Below are 16865 nucleotides of genomic sequence, written 5' to 3'. Positions count from 1 at the left end.
ACAGGTGACCTTTATCCTCAGCACAGACCCAAAAGGCACCAGGAAAGTGCACAGAAAAGCAGTAAAAACTGCTTTTCTGTGCACCCTCCTACTTAATATCATGGCGATATTAAGTCAGAGGTCCCGAAGGTTGTAAAAAGTAAAAAAAAAAAAAAAAAGAAGAAAAAAAAATTTAAATTGGGCCGGCGGCTGTCAGGCCGAAAACCGGACACTCAATTTTGCTGGTGTCCGGTTTCCGAGCCCATGGCTGTCAGCGGGCTCGAGAACCGACGCCGGCAAAATTGAGCGTCGGCTGTCAAACCTGCTGACAGCCGCTGCTCTGGGTCAAAAGGAGGCGCTAGGGAAGCGCTAGTGTCCCTAGTGCCTCCTTATCCCCGTTTCTACCGCACCACCTAATTTGAATACTGCATCGCACACACTGGCGAAGGGCCGGTGCGCACGCTGGGAGAGCAGGCGTTCATCCGCTCTCCCGCGGACTTTACTGAATCGGCCTGTGAGGGAGTAATGGTTTGGGTAAACAAAGTAATGGTTTGGGTAAACAAAGGCAAAAAGGAGGAGAGTAACAAAAACCTTCAGCATTACTGACTGACAGCTGCAGACTGAGCTGGGGATAGGGAGAAATTAGAGAGAGTTAGGCTGAGACAGAGGAAAGAGGGTAAAAACAAAAAGCAGAGCAGGAGAGGAGAATCTGAAGCATCAAGAGACTGAGACGGAGGAAAGAAGAGGAGGAAGAAATGAAAGAAAGGAAAATGAGAAAGTTGGAACAGAAAAAGAGGAATGAGAGACCTGAGATGGCAAAGACCAAGAAAAGAAGGAATAAACAGGGAAAGCATAACGAATGCCAGGGACATGAAAAGGTTGGAAAAGGATTTATTTTACTTTTGGTTATAAATGTGTGTTCCCTGTGTGCTAATTAAATTGACTCAACATGTATTTTGGCTCTTAAGGCAAGCCAAGTTCATTGGCTCGGTTCTGGCTTGGCCCACGTCTGTTTTCTAGTTCCCAAAGCTTGCGCTGTTAAAACATTTGTCAGGCTTAACAAATGTATCATTGCTACCCATGACTTAACTTTGGAGAAAGTCAAAGATTATCCCTCAAGCAAGCCTGCTACCTCACCGGCAGAGATAAACACGCCTCCTCCCATCTCTCCCCTGCATCCCCTTCCTGCATGAAATGCCGCAGAGCGCGCTATGTCTGTCCCATTTCCAAACAAGGATCACATTCACTCTAACAGGGAGAAGCAGAACAAAGAGAGGAGTCATGTGTGCGTCCAAAAGCAGTAGCTTGCTGAATGAAACTATATTTAGGCTTTAATAAAAAACAAAAAAAAAAATTCCAGAAATCCAACAGCTGTGCAGCAGGCTGTCATATAAGAGCTGATCTGCCCAGTACTGTTGAATAGTGAAACAGCCCCATGGTAGGTGTTAAATGAGCACAGGGTTGCACTGGATTTCTTTGGAGATGGCCCATATCAGTAACCTCCTCCCAACCCCCACACATGCACAAATCTTCACTTTCTATAGGATTATCCCGAGATCAGCAAAATCTGTGGTTAGCAATAACACATCCTAGTTATTTAGAGAAGTTTAGTAGAGAGAATACGCACAGTACGAAATCACTAGGCCTAACATTTTAAGGAGATTAACCCAAGGTGTGGCACGACCATTCATTAATGAATTGTCATGGTGATTTCTAACAGGCCGATACAGTACAGTGCGTTCCGGCGGAGCGCACTGTTAACCCGCGTTTGGACGCGCTAGCTTTACCCCTTATTCAGTAAGGGGTAATAGCGCTCTCCCGCAAACTTTACTGTATCGGCCTGTAAGAGCAGTGGCTCTCATATCTGGGCCTTCAGGTTGCCTTAAAACAGCAACACCTACCAATAGCAGAACTCAAATTTACTTCAACAGCCTTTACTATACAAAGGGACTTGCCTTTTATGTCCATTTTGGGGAGGTTGGCTTTATGTTATTCAAGATCCAGTAAGTCCTTCTCAAGGGAGAATCCCAAAGCAGAGTTTAAAATCACTCCCAGCCATTCTTCAGCCCATCTCTAATCATTTGAATAGAGCGGATCCTAACAGAATCAGCCTGGGCTTTGCATTTTGGTGGTATTAGCTTTTTTTTTTTTTTTTTTTTTTTTACATCAGAGGACCAGTTTAACTCCACAGCAACTAGGTCTTTTCTAAAATGGGATCTTTATTAAAAAAAAAAAAAAAAAGGAGGAAAACCCTGTTAAATGGAATCTTCATCCTTGCTGCAGTAAGAGCTGACATTCTGTTGGTATCAATGTATTTTTTAAACTTTCTGTTTGTAAGGGATCTATCCATTAGAGCATGTTAGGGTTAAATGTGTGTGTTTCCTAATGTGCATCTACTAAAATGGCTTTACTACAGGTCAGATTACGAGGAGGAAAAGCCACCATTCAGTTAAGACCTGGTAAAGTGGTAGTAGTGAGGTAGCAAGGTCTCCCTCCTCTTCCCCGATATTGGGGAGGACACTGTGACTTTGGTGTGGGAGGATCTAACGATACACGGGTGGAGGTTAAGGCAAGGGGAGACAACTTGGCAGGAGAAATCTTGTGGCACTCAGGGTAGGGGGGTCCTTGACTGGGGAGTTGGACTCAGGGGTGAAGGCGGGTCTTGGTGACACTCTGTGGGGGTTACTTTACTTGGGGGAGAAGAGGGATCAGGTGCCACTGAATAGAGGAAAGACTTTTGACTGAAGAAGAGGGGAGTAGAAGGTAAATCTGGCAGTAAGCAGGAGAGGGAGGTCCTTCAGTCTGCGAAGTGAAGAATGGATGCAGAGAGCACCCACATTGCTGTCCCGCTCTTCTGGATTCCTTGTAGCCCATGCTAACTGGACCCAAATCTCTGGGTCAGTTAGCACAGATTACAAGGAACACCACAAATGCAGCTCAGTTTAAAATGGCCATTTTAATGCAACCACGCTCTGCATTTCATTAGCGTGGCTGGTACGGCACTAAACTGCAGTTTACTTGGGGACTTTAATGGACAGGACTCAAACAATTTTACTTTGCAATACTAATTGTGTTCAATATCATTATGAGCAGAAGGCTCTCCTGCTTTTATACGTCTTGTTTTATTGTTGAGTCTCCATCACTAGAAACTGAAAAATTCCTTAGAGATATTTCATATTAGAAACATAGAAGATGTCAAATGATAAAGGCCACTCGGTCCACCCATTCTGCTCATTTAGTGCCTGCCTACTGTTACTTGACATATAGTCTTCTCCCTATGTCTGCCATTAAGGTCTCCTTTTCCTTCTGTGCGATACATTTATTTATTTAAAATCTTTTCTATACCGTTGTTAAGGTGGGTACCGTCACAACGGTTTACAATAAGGCACAAAAGTAATGATACTAAACTCTGTCAGTTTACATAGGTGCCATAAGGTTCGGTAACATAGTTTGTAATCAATGTTAATTAATAAATGTGATAATTCATGTCCAAGTCGCTTTCTATCAGTTTTGAGTATAACACTAGTTTTATAATTGTAACTTTTCCTTAGTGATGAGCTATCTATTAAAAACTATTAAAATCTACACACTTATTGATTACTGTAGTATGTGTGGGGTATTCAATTGTTCGTACCTTGCACTGCCCTGGCTTGAATTCTGCCACAGTTTTGGATATTACCATTTCTTTTGAAAGTCTGTTCCAGATGTCCATCACCCTCACACTGAATGACTGTTTTCTTGTCTTCCTTTTGTGCTTCCCTCCCTTCAGCTTCATTTGATATCCCCTTGGTCTTTTATGGAAAATGATACCCCTTCTGACAGTTTGAGGTTTGCTCACATTCAGTATTATTATAATTATTATACTGCAATCACTGTCTGTACACTGCAACCAGGCACAGGGTCAATTCTACTAGTAAGGAAGCATTTGTTTCTCCTCAGTGTAAACCTTGTAGGGGCATGAAGCGAATCTAAAAAACAGAGAATATCCATATTCCAAAATGAACGTATACAGAGTAAAAGATTTCTGGTAATAACAGCTCACCATGCACTAAATCCTGAGGCCTGCTTGGATCTTTCCAATGCATCATAACATAACTATTAAGGGGCACACAATGTCTTTTTGGAAAATAATTAAACAAAAGTAACTGTTTCAAGCAGCCTCCGATCTCCATAAAAACTACAGCTTCTCCAGAAATAGCTAGAAGTAGTTCCACTAGTATTTGTTCTTTTTTTAGTTTTAATTAATTTTGTGTTTCAAGCCAAAGATAATACATTTCAGCCAGGACATATCCGCCTTGATTGAAAAAAATATTTTTACAGATCTGTTCTTCTAACGTTGGTTCACTTATCTTTTTAACAATGCTCTAACTGTACGAGATGTGTTTATTTCAGTGCTGCCAAGTGAGCCAGGATCCACAGAGAGGCTTTTCAACAGGTCCTGGCCTTTCTGACATCCTTTCATGCAATGCTGATTTCAAACAGAGGAAGCAAGACTACAGATACCACAATGCATTGGGATGCGAGAACAAAGCCCAAGACTGGCCCAGAAGTCTCCCTCCGGAAACGGGGGGGGGGGGGGGGGGGGGGGGGGGGGTGTCACTTGACAGTTCTGCTCCATCGTGGTCAGAATGAGGCCTCTCTCTTCCTGTCGCAGGCTCCACGCCTCATGAGGATTCATGAATGTTCAGGACAATGGAACAAAGCCAAGTCATACCATGTTTCAAGATTCCCAAGGGGGAAAGCACTCTGAGGGGAACGACCATATGCCAGAGCTACTAGAAAACATAAATAAAACCCAGAGAACCACATCCATTAAAACTACTATTCAATAAATGTAAACAAAATAGAAAAAGAATTACGTATGGACTTTTTTTTTTCACACACTTTGTAATGGTACAGCCCAAACTGTAACTGTCTTCTGACCTCTTCCCTTAATGCAAACGTCTATGACTGCAGCAACGTGACATCACAGCGACAGAGCCCCTGAGAGAGAGGCTGTGGAAGTTTAAGCCATGGAGGAAACCGATTGGCTAACAAGGCCAGCCTGTTTTAGCCCATTAAAAGGTTCTTAATTGAAAAGTGACCAGCATGTTGTGTAACATGAGAAAGCATGTATTATTATTATTATTATTTATATTCCACCTTTCAGGCACATCAAAGCCGATTATGTTCAGGGACTGTGGGTGAAAAACTCCAGGTAACTGGAAAACATAAAGGCTCTTGGTGCTGTGCCCAAAAGAGACTGGTTCCAATTGGCTTGGAAGCCACAAAGGAGGATGAGAAAAACGGTCAGGCCAAAAGGAAAATAAAAACCACTAAATAGCAGAGGTGAATGCCCTCCGCTGGACAGATATGGCTGAAATTTGGCAGCAGGGCTGGCATATCAGTAGCATGCCCGTCTAACAAATTTCAGCCGAAGCCGTCCAAGGAGATGGACCCTGATACACATGTACAGAGAAATGAACTGAGTATCAACCATAGGCGCTGTCTTTTACTGAAAGGCACCTGAACAGGAATGTAGGCTGTTGATCCACTTGATGGAAGGCTCCTGGGCCTGTGCTGTTTGATGGGATGGGGATGTTACAACTGTGCTCTCTCTCAAACTGTTTTGTAGATATAGCTGAGCTAGCTTTGGGATATTCTTTTATATTTGTGTAGTGCTCTTTTTACCTTTCATGGAGGAACAGCCAGGACACTAACGATTAATAATGCTGAGACTCCAACCAAACCTTGGCTGCCAATGATTGATGCTGAGACTCCTGGAGAGAATCATAACATGACTGCTTCAGCTGTCTCACTGCACTATGTTAACTGTACTATGCTTCAGAAATGACTCTAAGAGCCAATGGGTGAAAAAGCAAGATTTTTCTAGTTAGCCTGGGCTTTTTGGTAACAAAGCAGTTAGAGAGAGAGAAGAGCAGGCTGGCTCTGTCTCAGCTGAAAAAAAATCTGTTAATCTTTGCAAGGATTACTGGCAGTGAATCTCCTGCTTAGGTTGCACTGCTAAAATAAACAGGGTAAGATGAGCTTAGAAAGAATTACTGCGCCCCTGCAGTGGTCTGCTGAAAGCTGCTGCCGGATTGCTGCATTTCTGGATAGAAGAGCTAGGATAAAAGCTCCAGGAGGGCAGATCAGAAAGTTATCCAGTAGTCCCTGGGAGCGTGCATATACTTCGGACGCACACAGGAGATAGACATTGGGCACTGGCTCTATGCTGATTTCTGAGCTGTTGCTTCATTATTGTGGCATTTACCATTACTTAAAAAATAGTTATTCATCTGCATTACTTGTAAACCCATGGATTAGAAGTAAATTTAGTTCTATGTGGTTTAAATGTTAACCTTTGAATCCCTGGTCCCATCACCGCACCCTAGAGGTAGAAGGGCATCATCTTGTGCTCATCACAGTCGACTCTGCATTATGCTCCAATATTGTCCGTCTCCCTTAGAAAGTCAAGGGCACTTCATGTAGCTGCTAACTTCCATATGGTTAAGAAGCATTAAGCATTGCAGTGCACCACGACAATTTATTTATTTGTGCATAAGCGGAGTTTCTTACCTTTAACAGGTGCTCTCCAAAGACAGCAGGATTTCAGTCCTCACACATGGGTGACATCATCGGATAGAGCCTGGCATGGAAAACTTATGTCAAAGTTTCTAGAACTTTGACTGAGCCTTTCTGAGCATGCTTGCATGCATACCACGCATCCATACAGGGTCCCCTCAGTCTTTTAACACAGAATTGAGGAACAAAAAATTAAAATAAGAACAAAACCCACAAAGTGGAAACCCAACTCCGCAGGGTGGTGGGCAGGTTTTCGTGAGGAATGACATCCTGCTGTCCTTAGAGAACACCTGTTACAGGAAAGCAACTCTGCTTTCTCAGAGAACAAGCAGGATGGCACTCCTGACACACGGGTGAATCCCGAGCTACAAGCTGTCCCCCAACATAAAAAGGGGACCAACAAAACACCAAAAATAAGCACCAACGGGCACAACAGTAACTTGTTTTGTTGGTGACAAAGAGAGGCAGCCTGAACAGAAAGAATGGGCCCTAAGTGGGAACAGAGTTAGGTTCTACACCTCAAACAAGTTTCGAAGGACCATTTGGCTAAACCTACTGTCAGATCGACTATCCCTATCCAAACAGTGATGTGATGTGAATGAGTGGATTGAACTCTAATTCGCAGCTCGGCAGATCTCCACGGGGACTGCTTGCAAGAAAGGCCACTTACACTGCCAAGGCTCTGATATAGTGAGCCCAGACATGGCTCCCAAGATTATAAATTATTTAAAGGAATGTCAAAAACATGGCTTTTTAAACAAGCGTTTTGCAATGTGAACGGAGACATCAACCATTTCTATAAGATACAAATTTGAAACTTTTAGAACATTTTAGGATCTCCTTGCAGTGAACTTCATTTATCACTATTTTTTGTCGCCTCCCACTCAACCAATTTGTAAGCCAGTCAGTCACTTTAGGGCACATACTAAGAGCACTCAATTTATGTATAAGTTGCCTATGTAGTACAGTGTCAAAGGCTTTACTAAAATCCAAGCACACTACATCTACCACTCTCCCTTGATCCAACTCTCTGGTTACCCAAAAAATTGATCAGATTCATCCCACAAGACTTACCATTGGTAAAACCATGCCACCTCATATCTTGTAATCCAGTGGATTCCAGAAACTGCACTTTTTTTTTAGCAGTATTATCATTAATTTATTCACTAGAGGTCAGCCTAACTGGCCTCTAGTTCCCAGCCTCTTCTTTACTTCTAATTTTATGCAGAGAAAAGCATATCTGCCTGTCTCAAATCCTTCAGAACTACTGCAGACTCTAAAGCAGCATTGATGAGGTCAGCCAGCAGAGCTGCCAGGACTTCTCAATACCCTCTTATATATCCCAACCAGCCCCATCACTTTAAGTTTAGTTACTAATTCACAATCTCAATTCTGAAAAAATGATTGAGGTTTACCTGCAGTTCCAATCCTATTTTAAACTATTAATATTCTCTCAGTTCCTTTTTTGTGTTCTCACTTTTTTTTTCAGTTTAAATTCCCTTTTTTCTCTTTTACTTTTAAAGTGGATATTTTAATTGCTTTTCCTTCTCTTTATGCTTTCTTCTGCTTCCTTTTTCTCTTCGTCTCTTCAGATTCTTCTTACCTGTTGCCTTTCTCCATCTCTCCTCCTTTCTCCCCTATTTTTCATATGCTCTCTTTCATTCCTCTCCTGTATATCCCCCCACCCATGAAATTCAGAGTCCTTTCTCTATTAACACCATCCCTGGTCCTCTCTCCTTCCCGCCTCTCCTTCCACTCAGCACTCTACACACCCTGGGGTCCTTTCTACCTCAGTCCCTATCTCCAGTCCTCTCTCAGTCCCTAGTCCATTCTCTCTCCCCTTTCCTCCATCCTGGGTCCTTCTCCCCTCCCCTTAATCCCCATGTCCCCTCTCTCTCTCTCTGGGACCCCCTCCCAGTTTAATCTTTTCTCTCACTTCCCGGAATATTCTCCCCACATTCCTTTCCTTGATACCCAGAAAGCTCTTCCCACATCTCCCTTCCCAACCATGGAAAGTTCTCCTCACATTCTCCTCCTATCCCTGGAAAGTTCTCTCCATGTCTCCATCCCAACCCTAGAAGATTCTTCCTTTGTTTTCATCTCACCCTTAAGAAGGCTCTCCCTGCATTCTCCTCCTTCCCCTGAAAAGTTTTCCCACATTCCTGCCCCAAAAATGCTGTCACACATCCCCATCCCCAGGTCCTCCTAATTCTCCCTGCTCTATGATCCCCAGTGCAGTCTGACCTCCTCCCAATCACCCTCACTCAGCAGAAGAAACAGCACTAAACAGTGTCAACTTCCTGCATCGTGTGGGTCCTGTCTAATGGATTCAGCCATGTGGATCCCATAGACAGTTTTCCCTCATACTCGGGCCGATATCGCAAGGATGCGTAAGAAACAGTGCGGCAGTGCCGGGCGCCCGCTCGTTTGCTGCGTGCATATTTTGGTTCACATACCACTCGATTCAGTATTCAAATTAGACGCAAATCCAAGCGGCGTCCAAAGCACATCAATGAAGTGGGAGGCGTTCGCAATCCATTTTACTGTATAGAGCGGTATGCAGCACCTATACAGTAACCAGGGTGTGCTGGTACCTATCATTCGCAATGTCATTCGAAATGTCATTCCACCAGGTAAGTGGATGGTTCTTTTCTACAGACCCCGCTGCCTTGAGCGCCCGGCCGGATGTCCAAGCCGCGACCTTGGACATCCGGCGGGTGCTCAAGGCAGCGGGGCCTCCTATCATGGACGCCCGGATACAGGCGGCAAGATCCATGAACAGACGCCGCAACCTTGGATGTCTGAGGTCGCGGCTTCTGTTCATGGACCTTCCCACCTGTAGGCCCTGCTGCCTTAAACACCCGGCCGGACGTCCAAGCCGCAGCATCCAAGCAGGAGGAAGGCTCCTTATAGGCGTCCGTATCTGCATCCATGTCTCCGCTGGATCCCGGAGCCTCAGGATGCCTAGCGAACGCCTATCTCTCTGGTGTCCGTAGAGGCATCCATGTCTGGAGCCTCAGAGACGCCCAGAGATGGATGGTACAGTTGAACCAAAACAGAACACATACCTCCTCCAATCTTGCTGCTGGGTTCTCCGGTCTTGCTGCTGGTTTCTCTGGTCGGATGGGTTCCCCTTGCTGCTGGGCTCCCCTGTTCGCCTCTCCAATCTGCCGAGCATTTCGAGCATTTCTCAATCGAGCATTTCTCGTTCTGCTTCTCAACCGAATGAAAAATATCGCCAGAGCCAGTATATACATGTTGTCCATGGCGCTGTCCGGTACGAAGCTGACTGAACACCACACTAACGCCAGGGATAGGGTAGACGGTAAATATTCAGGTTAATGACGCGGTAAATAAGCTGGTTAACAGGGCGATAATTTGGGCACACGTTACTGTATCGGAGGGAATAGCTAGTCCGATCATTAACATGTCATATACATGCGGCGGGCAGAAAGGGATACGCGTCCTTTTCGGCAAGTGGTAAGGACTCGTAAAAGCCGATACTGAATCGCGGGTACGCCTTACACGTCCAAAACGGGTTAAAAACTGAGTAACCACGGCCGCGCTTTACTGTATCAGGCCGACTGTGAGGCTGGCCCCTCGTAGCAGAGGAAGCTGATGTTGCGTTAGGCACTACTCCTGCGGGTTCTGCGATGCTTAGACTCCATGGACAAGCTTAGTTGTGTGATGTAACTCCCTTGGAGCTGCTGCCCTGTGCAAGTGCACAGTGAGTGGGTCATGCCAGCCATGGATTAACAAGTGGTTTGCATGGAGAAGTGATAATTTGTGTGCACATGTTTTGTGTGCCTAAACTCCTTGTTAAATCAGGAGTAAAGCTGTATGCATAAAAATGTGCGCACGACTCCGAGTTAGCATTCGCTCAGCCAAACACATCTTTTCTTGTACCAATTGAGTTACACATAAGTTACAATTGGAAAGTAGCAGAAAACGGAAGTTTTCTGATTGGTCACTCTTATTTGCTGAAGAGCTAGGAAGAAAAATAAATATTCTTTTTCTATTACTTCCTAGGGTTTGAATTTTTAGCTAAAGAACACACAGGTCGATACAGTACAGTGAGCTCCGGTGGAGCGCACTGTTAACCCGCGATTGGATGCGCGTTTTTGATGCGCTAGGTTTACCCCTTATTCAGTAAGGGGAATAGCTCGTCGAAAACACGTGTCCAACCCCCCTGAACCTAATAGCTCCCGCAACATGCAAATGCATGTTGATGGCCTATTAGGTATTCCCGTGCGATTCAGTAAGTAAAATGTGCAGCCAAGCTGCACATTTTACTTTAAGAAATTAGCGCCTACCCAAAGGTAGGCAATTTCTCTCGGCACCGGGGAAGTGCACAGAAAAGCAGTAAAAACTGCTTTTCTGTGCACGCTTCGACTTAATACCATGGCGATATTAAGTCGGAGGTCCCGAAAGTTAAAAAAAGTAAAAAAAAAAAAAGAAAAAAGAAAAAAAAATTTTGAAGTAGGCCCGCGGCTCGAAAACTGGACATTCAATTTTGTCGGCGTCCAGTTTCCGAACCCGTGGCTGTCAGCGGGCTCGAGAACAGACACCGGCAAAATTGAGCGTCGGCTGTCAAACTCGCATATGTAGGCTTCCCCTGGAAGTATAGTTATTCACTCACTAGTTATTACCAATGTAATGCTACAAGCAGCTGGGATCACAGAGAACAGCGATCCCGGCACAGAGGAGCCAATTTTGGAGGTAACGGGAGGGGTGGAAGAGTTTCAGCCAGGGGTGGGGGAGGGACAATTAAAAATATTTCTAACAAAGAAGGGGAGAGGCCCATGCCGGCGGTGATTGTCAGATAAAACATTTCAAATTTTAAAGGTTTGGGCCAGTTTGTGGGGACCTCCAAGGGGGGAAGGGCATTGGGGAGATGGGTTTCAGGCCAGGAGGCCCATGACTTTTTTTTTTCTAAGAGGCGTTAATTACTTGGATATCTGTGAAGATTTCCGAGTAAATACAAGTTATCCAGCAACGTGAGGTCAGATAACTTTAGGCCTAACTGGCTATATTCAATCACTGGCCAGTCAGGGTTGATGTTATCTGGTTATATGTAGCCAGATAGCTTTAAACAAGCCAGATTACTTGTCTATTAATCAGCTTACTGAATGTGGACCCCAGTATATACAAATTTATCTCATGCACATTCATTGTGGATATCCTGAAAATCTATCTGACTGTACGATTCTTAGAACAGGTTTGGAAAACTGTACAAGTATATGTATCTCTACTGAGAACCAACGAGGAAGAAGATAAAAGTCTGACTTGAATAACAATTGATAACTTGTGTGCGATCATGCTTCTCTGACTGTATGTTGGGATATATTCTTGCAATGTGGACAGGAATAATTGGGCAGACCAAATGGGGCAATTAGAGTTTATCTTCTGTCATCTACTAAATTACTGTCGGGCCAATACAGTAAAATTCACGCGCGCACAGGAGAGTATCCTGGGCGCTCTCCCGCTCTCCCGTGAATTTTACTGTATCGGCCCGACAGTAATTTAGTAGATGACAGAAGATAAACTCTAATTGCCCCATTTGGTCTGCCCAATTATTCCTGTCCACATTGCAAGAATATATCCCAACATACAGTCAGAGAAGCATGATCGCACACAAGTTATCAATTGTTATTCAAGTCAGACTTTTATCTTCTTCCTCGTTGGTTCTCAGTAGAGATACATATACTTGTACAGTTTTCCAAACCTGTTCTAAGAATCGTACAGTCAGATAGATTTTCAGGATATCCACAATGAATGTGCATGAGATAAATTTGTATATACTGGGGTCCACATTCAGTAAGCTGATTAATAGACAAGTAATCTGGCTTGTTTAAAGCTATCTGGCTACATATAACCAGATAACATCAACCCTGACTGGCCAGTGATTGAATATAGCCAGTTAGGCCTAAAGTTATCTGACCTCACGTTGCTGGATAACTTGTATTTACTCGGAAATCTTCACAGATATCCAAGTAATTAATGCCTCTTAGAAAAAAAAAAGTCATGGGCCTCCTGGCCTGAAACCCATCTCCCCAATGCCCTTCCCCCCTTGGAGGTTCCCACAAACTGGCCCAAACCTTTAAAATTTGAAATGTTTTATCTGACAATCACCGCCGGCATGGGCCTCTCCCCTTCTTTGTTAGAAATATTTTTAATTGTCCCTCCCCCACCCCTGGCTGAAACTCTTCCACCCCTCCCGTTACCTCCAAAACTGGCTCCTCTGTGCCGGGATCGCTGTTCTCTGTGATCCCAGCTGCTTGTAGCGTTACATTGGTAATAACTAGTGAGTGAATAACTATACTTCCAGGGGAAGCCTACATATGCCTGTATGTTGCAGGATAGAGACAACAATATTTTATAAAATGCATGTATATCATACACACAGATTACAAAATACTTTCGTAGATCTGTTCATAGCCATATATGTGCATATGTGCCATGCCACACAGTTGTTTAAAAAAGTCATCCTCTTTGTGAATATGATGCTTGCACAGTTAAGTTATGCTGTTCATCTAAGCCAAAAACTAAAAGGTCAGTTCTAAAGGACAACAGCTTCAATTGCCATAGTTGAATTTACCACAGTTGTTCAGCCAGTCGTGGATGCATGCACATAGACAGGTGTGTAAGGATACCTCTCTTTTCCCCTGTGTATGGTACTAAGTCTTCTCTGTCTTTCAGTTCTTTGGCCTGCTTTTCTAAGTGATCCAGCAAGTCATCCCGTTTAAATGGGCCAGTTGGTGTTTTTTTTGTTTGATCCTTCTGTCTTAATCCAGCAGGTAATAACGCATTCTAGGAAACAAAATACAAAGACACTGATATAAGTTCCAAGATTTCCTCAGTACACATCTGTGCAGACCGATTTCTGCACATATTTCTTTTTTTTTTTTTTTTTACACTATTTATTGAGATTGTCTGCTAGGATTTCACCTGCTATGCAGCCTCATCCTATCCAACTTTCTCCTGTGATGGTGCCTCCCCACCATCGGGGGCCTCTGAGGCTTCTGGCAAGCTCTGCTTTCGGCCACCAGAGCCAGCTCCTTAATGGCAACCTGACTCAGCCAGTATTGCAGCTTCCGCTCTACCAGGAGCCCTCAAGCGAGTTTAATCACCAGCCTTGCCAAGCACCTCATCAATGCCTGCACTACACTCAAGCTTCAGCCCTCTGTAACCCAGCCTTCCCACTTCCACTTGCCTTCTCATGGAGTCACTTTTGCCGCTTTGACCTGGCCTCTGTTTCCCTACCTTATGCCTTGTGGCCTTTGGGTCTTCTTACTCTTTGCCTTGTGGCCTATGAGCCTTCCTATTTCTACTATCTTGCTCTGTGGCCTACACGAGGTCTTACCTCACCTTGTGGCCTCCAGGCCTCTCATTGTACCTAGGGGCCTTCGGGCTCAAGCCTAGTGGCCTATATGCCTTCGGGCTTATATTTTCTGTTTGTATTACTCTTGTCTGCCTTGTCTGAGTCCTGCCCTAGTCTGCCTTGTTGGTCTTGTCGCACCCTGCCCAGTCCTGCCTGTTCCAGTATCCAGTCCAGCTCCCTGTTTGTTCCAGTATCTTGTCCACACTCCTGCCCTATTCTCGCCCAGTACTCTGCCTTGCCTGTATTGTTCCTTGGCTGTGTTCACCACCTGGCCTTGTCTCTGTCCATTGCAGCCCCAGTTCTTGCTCTGTGTCTAACTCCAGTACAAGGCCTTAACCTACTTCAGCCTGTACAAAGCCTTGAATCATCCAGTTCCTATACCCAGCTTTGCTCTGTAGTATTGATGCTGCAGAGATCTAATGGCCCCCAGAACCCAAGGGCTCAATCTGTGGAGAAGGGGGTCTGGCTAGGCGGAAGACCGGATCTAGTTCTGCTCAGCATCCAGCCTTGCAGTCCTGTACCGCTCCTCAGGTGATGTAGCTCCAGCAAGGAGATCCTGACATTGTCTTAGTTTATACAGTTTACATCACTTATCCTCAAGTTCAATCTTGCAAATATATGTTTTCAAGCATTTGCAAAAACTGAAAGGAATCCAAAATAAACGTATATCACTGCTGATCAACCAAAATAATCTACAAAAGATTTTTCCCTCATGCATAACCCAAGTACACAGCCATACCTCATACAATACAAGAGCAGATTTTCTCCTTACAAGATTCCTGAAGATTAACTGGGACAATCATTTGTCCCAAACTCCTTAAAAAACTTTCTACTTTTTCCTCTAATATTGTTTATAAGAAATATTCTTTTTTTTTTTGCTATTTTGAATTGCATCGATTCTCATTTTCTCTCTTGGAGCACAATTGCTTGAATGGGCAGTTTCCAATTATGAAATGTAGGAAACTCATCCCCTCTCTTTGCCAGGGCAATACATGCTAAATAATCCAAAATAAACAAACTTATTAGAACATCTGATCGTACAATTCAGTATTTTCTCCAAACAATCAAATATTTCCTATAAAAGGAGATTAACTCATGACAACCTGTAAACGTGAAACTTTTGTCATAAATGTACTTGGAGAATTTCTAGAGCACAAGGCAAAAAATTATGGCCTTTGCAAATTCTGCAATGTTCTGGCAAATAAAGAGAGGGAAATTTCACTGTTTTTCATTTGGTTCACAAAAAACAAAGAAAATATAACAGATGTGCCCTGGGGTTTGATCTTTTCTGAGTTTAAATAAAAGACAAACAAGGATTGACAGTGAGACTTATGTGAAAACAATTCCCCTCGATGTGCCCCCATAATACAAAAGCATCCAAGCCACCTGTGTGTCCATGTGGATAAGTCATGCAGGTGTAAGAGTTTAGGGCTAGGAATCAGAAAAAATGGGACAAGTTCAACTTCTTCCTGCCCCTAGGGTACACCAATTTGAGAGCAATTTTCAACGCGACTTCCATAGATAAAGGGCATTTTACCTGCATAGATGGGCTAATAACTACCCACCCTCTGTGCAACTAAAAGTGGGACAGCACGTGGACGCTTAGCCATCGCTGAGAGGGGACGTTCCCAGGGATGAAACATTGGGGTGAGCAGCCCTGGGAAGGGGGACATCAAGAAGAAATTGGCTTAAGGAACTCAAAATCCATGCATGAGTGTAAATACATGGAAGACTGCTAATCTGGGGGAGCTGAGATTGTAAAGTAAGTTGTGTATGGAAGTAGCAACTTTATATTTGATACGGGCAAAAACAGGTAACCAGTGGAGGTTTTGTAAGACAAGTGAAATATGATTTTGAATAAGGGTGCCAGTGAAGGCAGGTGGCAGAATTCTGAATTATTTGAAGTGCACAAAGAGAATTTTGTGGAAGCCCAGCATAAAGAGAATTGCAGTAATTGATAGATGGAAAAAGCAGAGCTACCCCTAATTGGCGATATTAAAAAGACAATCAAATAACTAATTGTGGATATTCAGTAAGAAGTTTAACCTGCTCAACATCCTGGGTAACTTATTCAGCTAAATTTAACAGAAAAGTTATCCGTCCTACATTTTGTGGAATATTGTCCTCAATATGTGCATGCTAATGCTTTTACTTATATATTTGTACTATATATCAATTGTTTATGACGGACTATTAATGTTTTATATGATCTTTGGACTGGCTTGCTGAAAAGGTAGTATATCAAACAAAAAGCTAAATGTTAAAAAACATAAAAACAAAAAGGAGGCAGAATTTTCTCAAGTATGCCACATAATGTATAGACTTCATTCTACATATCACTTCCCTTTTTTTAAACTATCATTTGAATAAGTTTATTTGGATTCTAAAACACAAGGGATGAATTTTCAAAGAATTATGCGCATAAAAGTTAGTATATATGTGTCTAAGTATCCTATACTTGCATAATCAGTATTTTACAAACATCAAAAGTACAAGCGTGCTTTAGGTTTTGAATGTTCATATACATGTGAAAAAAAAGGACGGTCTGGGGCAGGGACCACAGTTACACACATAAGTTGCTATTTTATAATAGATTTATACCCGTGCATTTGGCAACTTACTTGCATACATTTACACCTAATTATCTTGCGTAATAGATAACAGACTTGTTTATTGTGTACCATTGGCTGGGTGGGAGGTCTGAGTGAACTGGGGGAGTTCAGGCTGAAGAACCAGGAGGGTATCAATGACCTGGAGAAAGCAGAGTTGCTTACCTTATCAGGTGTTCTCCAAGGACAAGCAGGATGACAGTCCTTGGAAAACACCTGTGAATCCCTAACTCCAGAGGCTCCCCCCCAAACAAAAAAGGGGACCAAAAAACAGGTGCCAATGGACATAAAAGCAACAACATGGTGTTAGTAACAAAGTGGGACAAGCTTGA

General features: G+C 43.5%; 1 protein-coding gene and 1 long non-coding RNA gene across 4 annotated transcripts in view; one reads left to right on the top strand and one right to left on the bottom strand.

The window, feature by feature from the left end:
* The window catches only part of TMOD1 (tropomodulin 1), a 196022-nt gene that overhangs the window by 94957 nt on the left and 84200 nt on the right, over nt 1-16865 (bottom strand). For all 3 annotated transcript variants that reach the window (XM_029603559.1, XM_029603569.1, XM_029603550.1), the window contains one exon: nt 13197-13353. In XM_029603559.1, coding sequence (XP_029459419.1) covers nt 13197-13353 — 157 coding nt within the window. The remainder of the gene's footprint in view (nt 1-13196; nt 13354-16865) is intronic.
* LOC115092583 lies at nt 617-4512 on the top strand. Its single transcript, XR_003857029.1, has 3 exons — nt 617-857; nt 3749-3807; nt 4372-4512. It is a non-coding gene; the product is annotated as an uncharacterized LOC115092583 (long non-coding RNA).

This window comes from Rhinatrema bivittatum, chromosome 1, assembly GCF_901001135.1.
Source record: "Rhinatrema bivittatum chromosome 1, aRhiBiv1.1, whole genome shotgun sequence".
Lineage (NCBI taxonomy): Eukaryota > Metazoa > Chordata > Amphibia > Gymnophiona > Rhinatrematidae > Rhinatrema > Rhinatrema bivittatum.
This window is presented reverse-complemented; position numbering and strand designations above follow the sequence as displayed.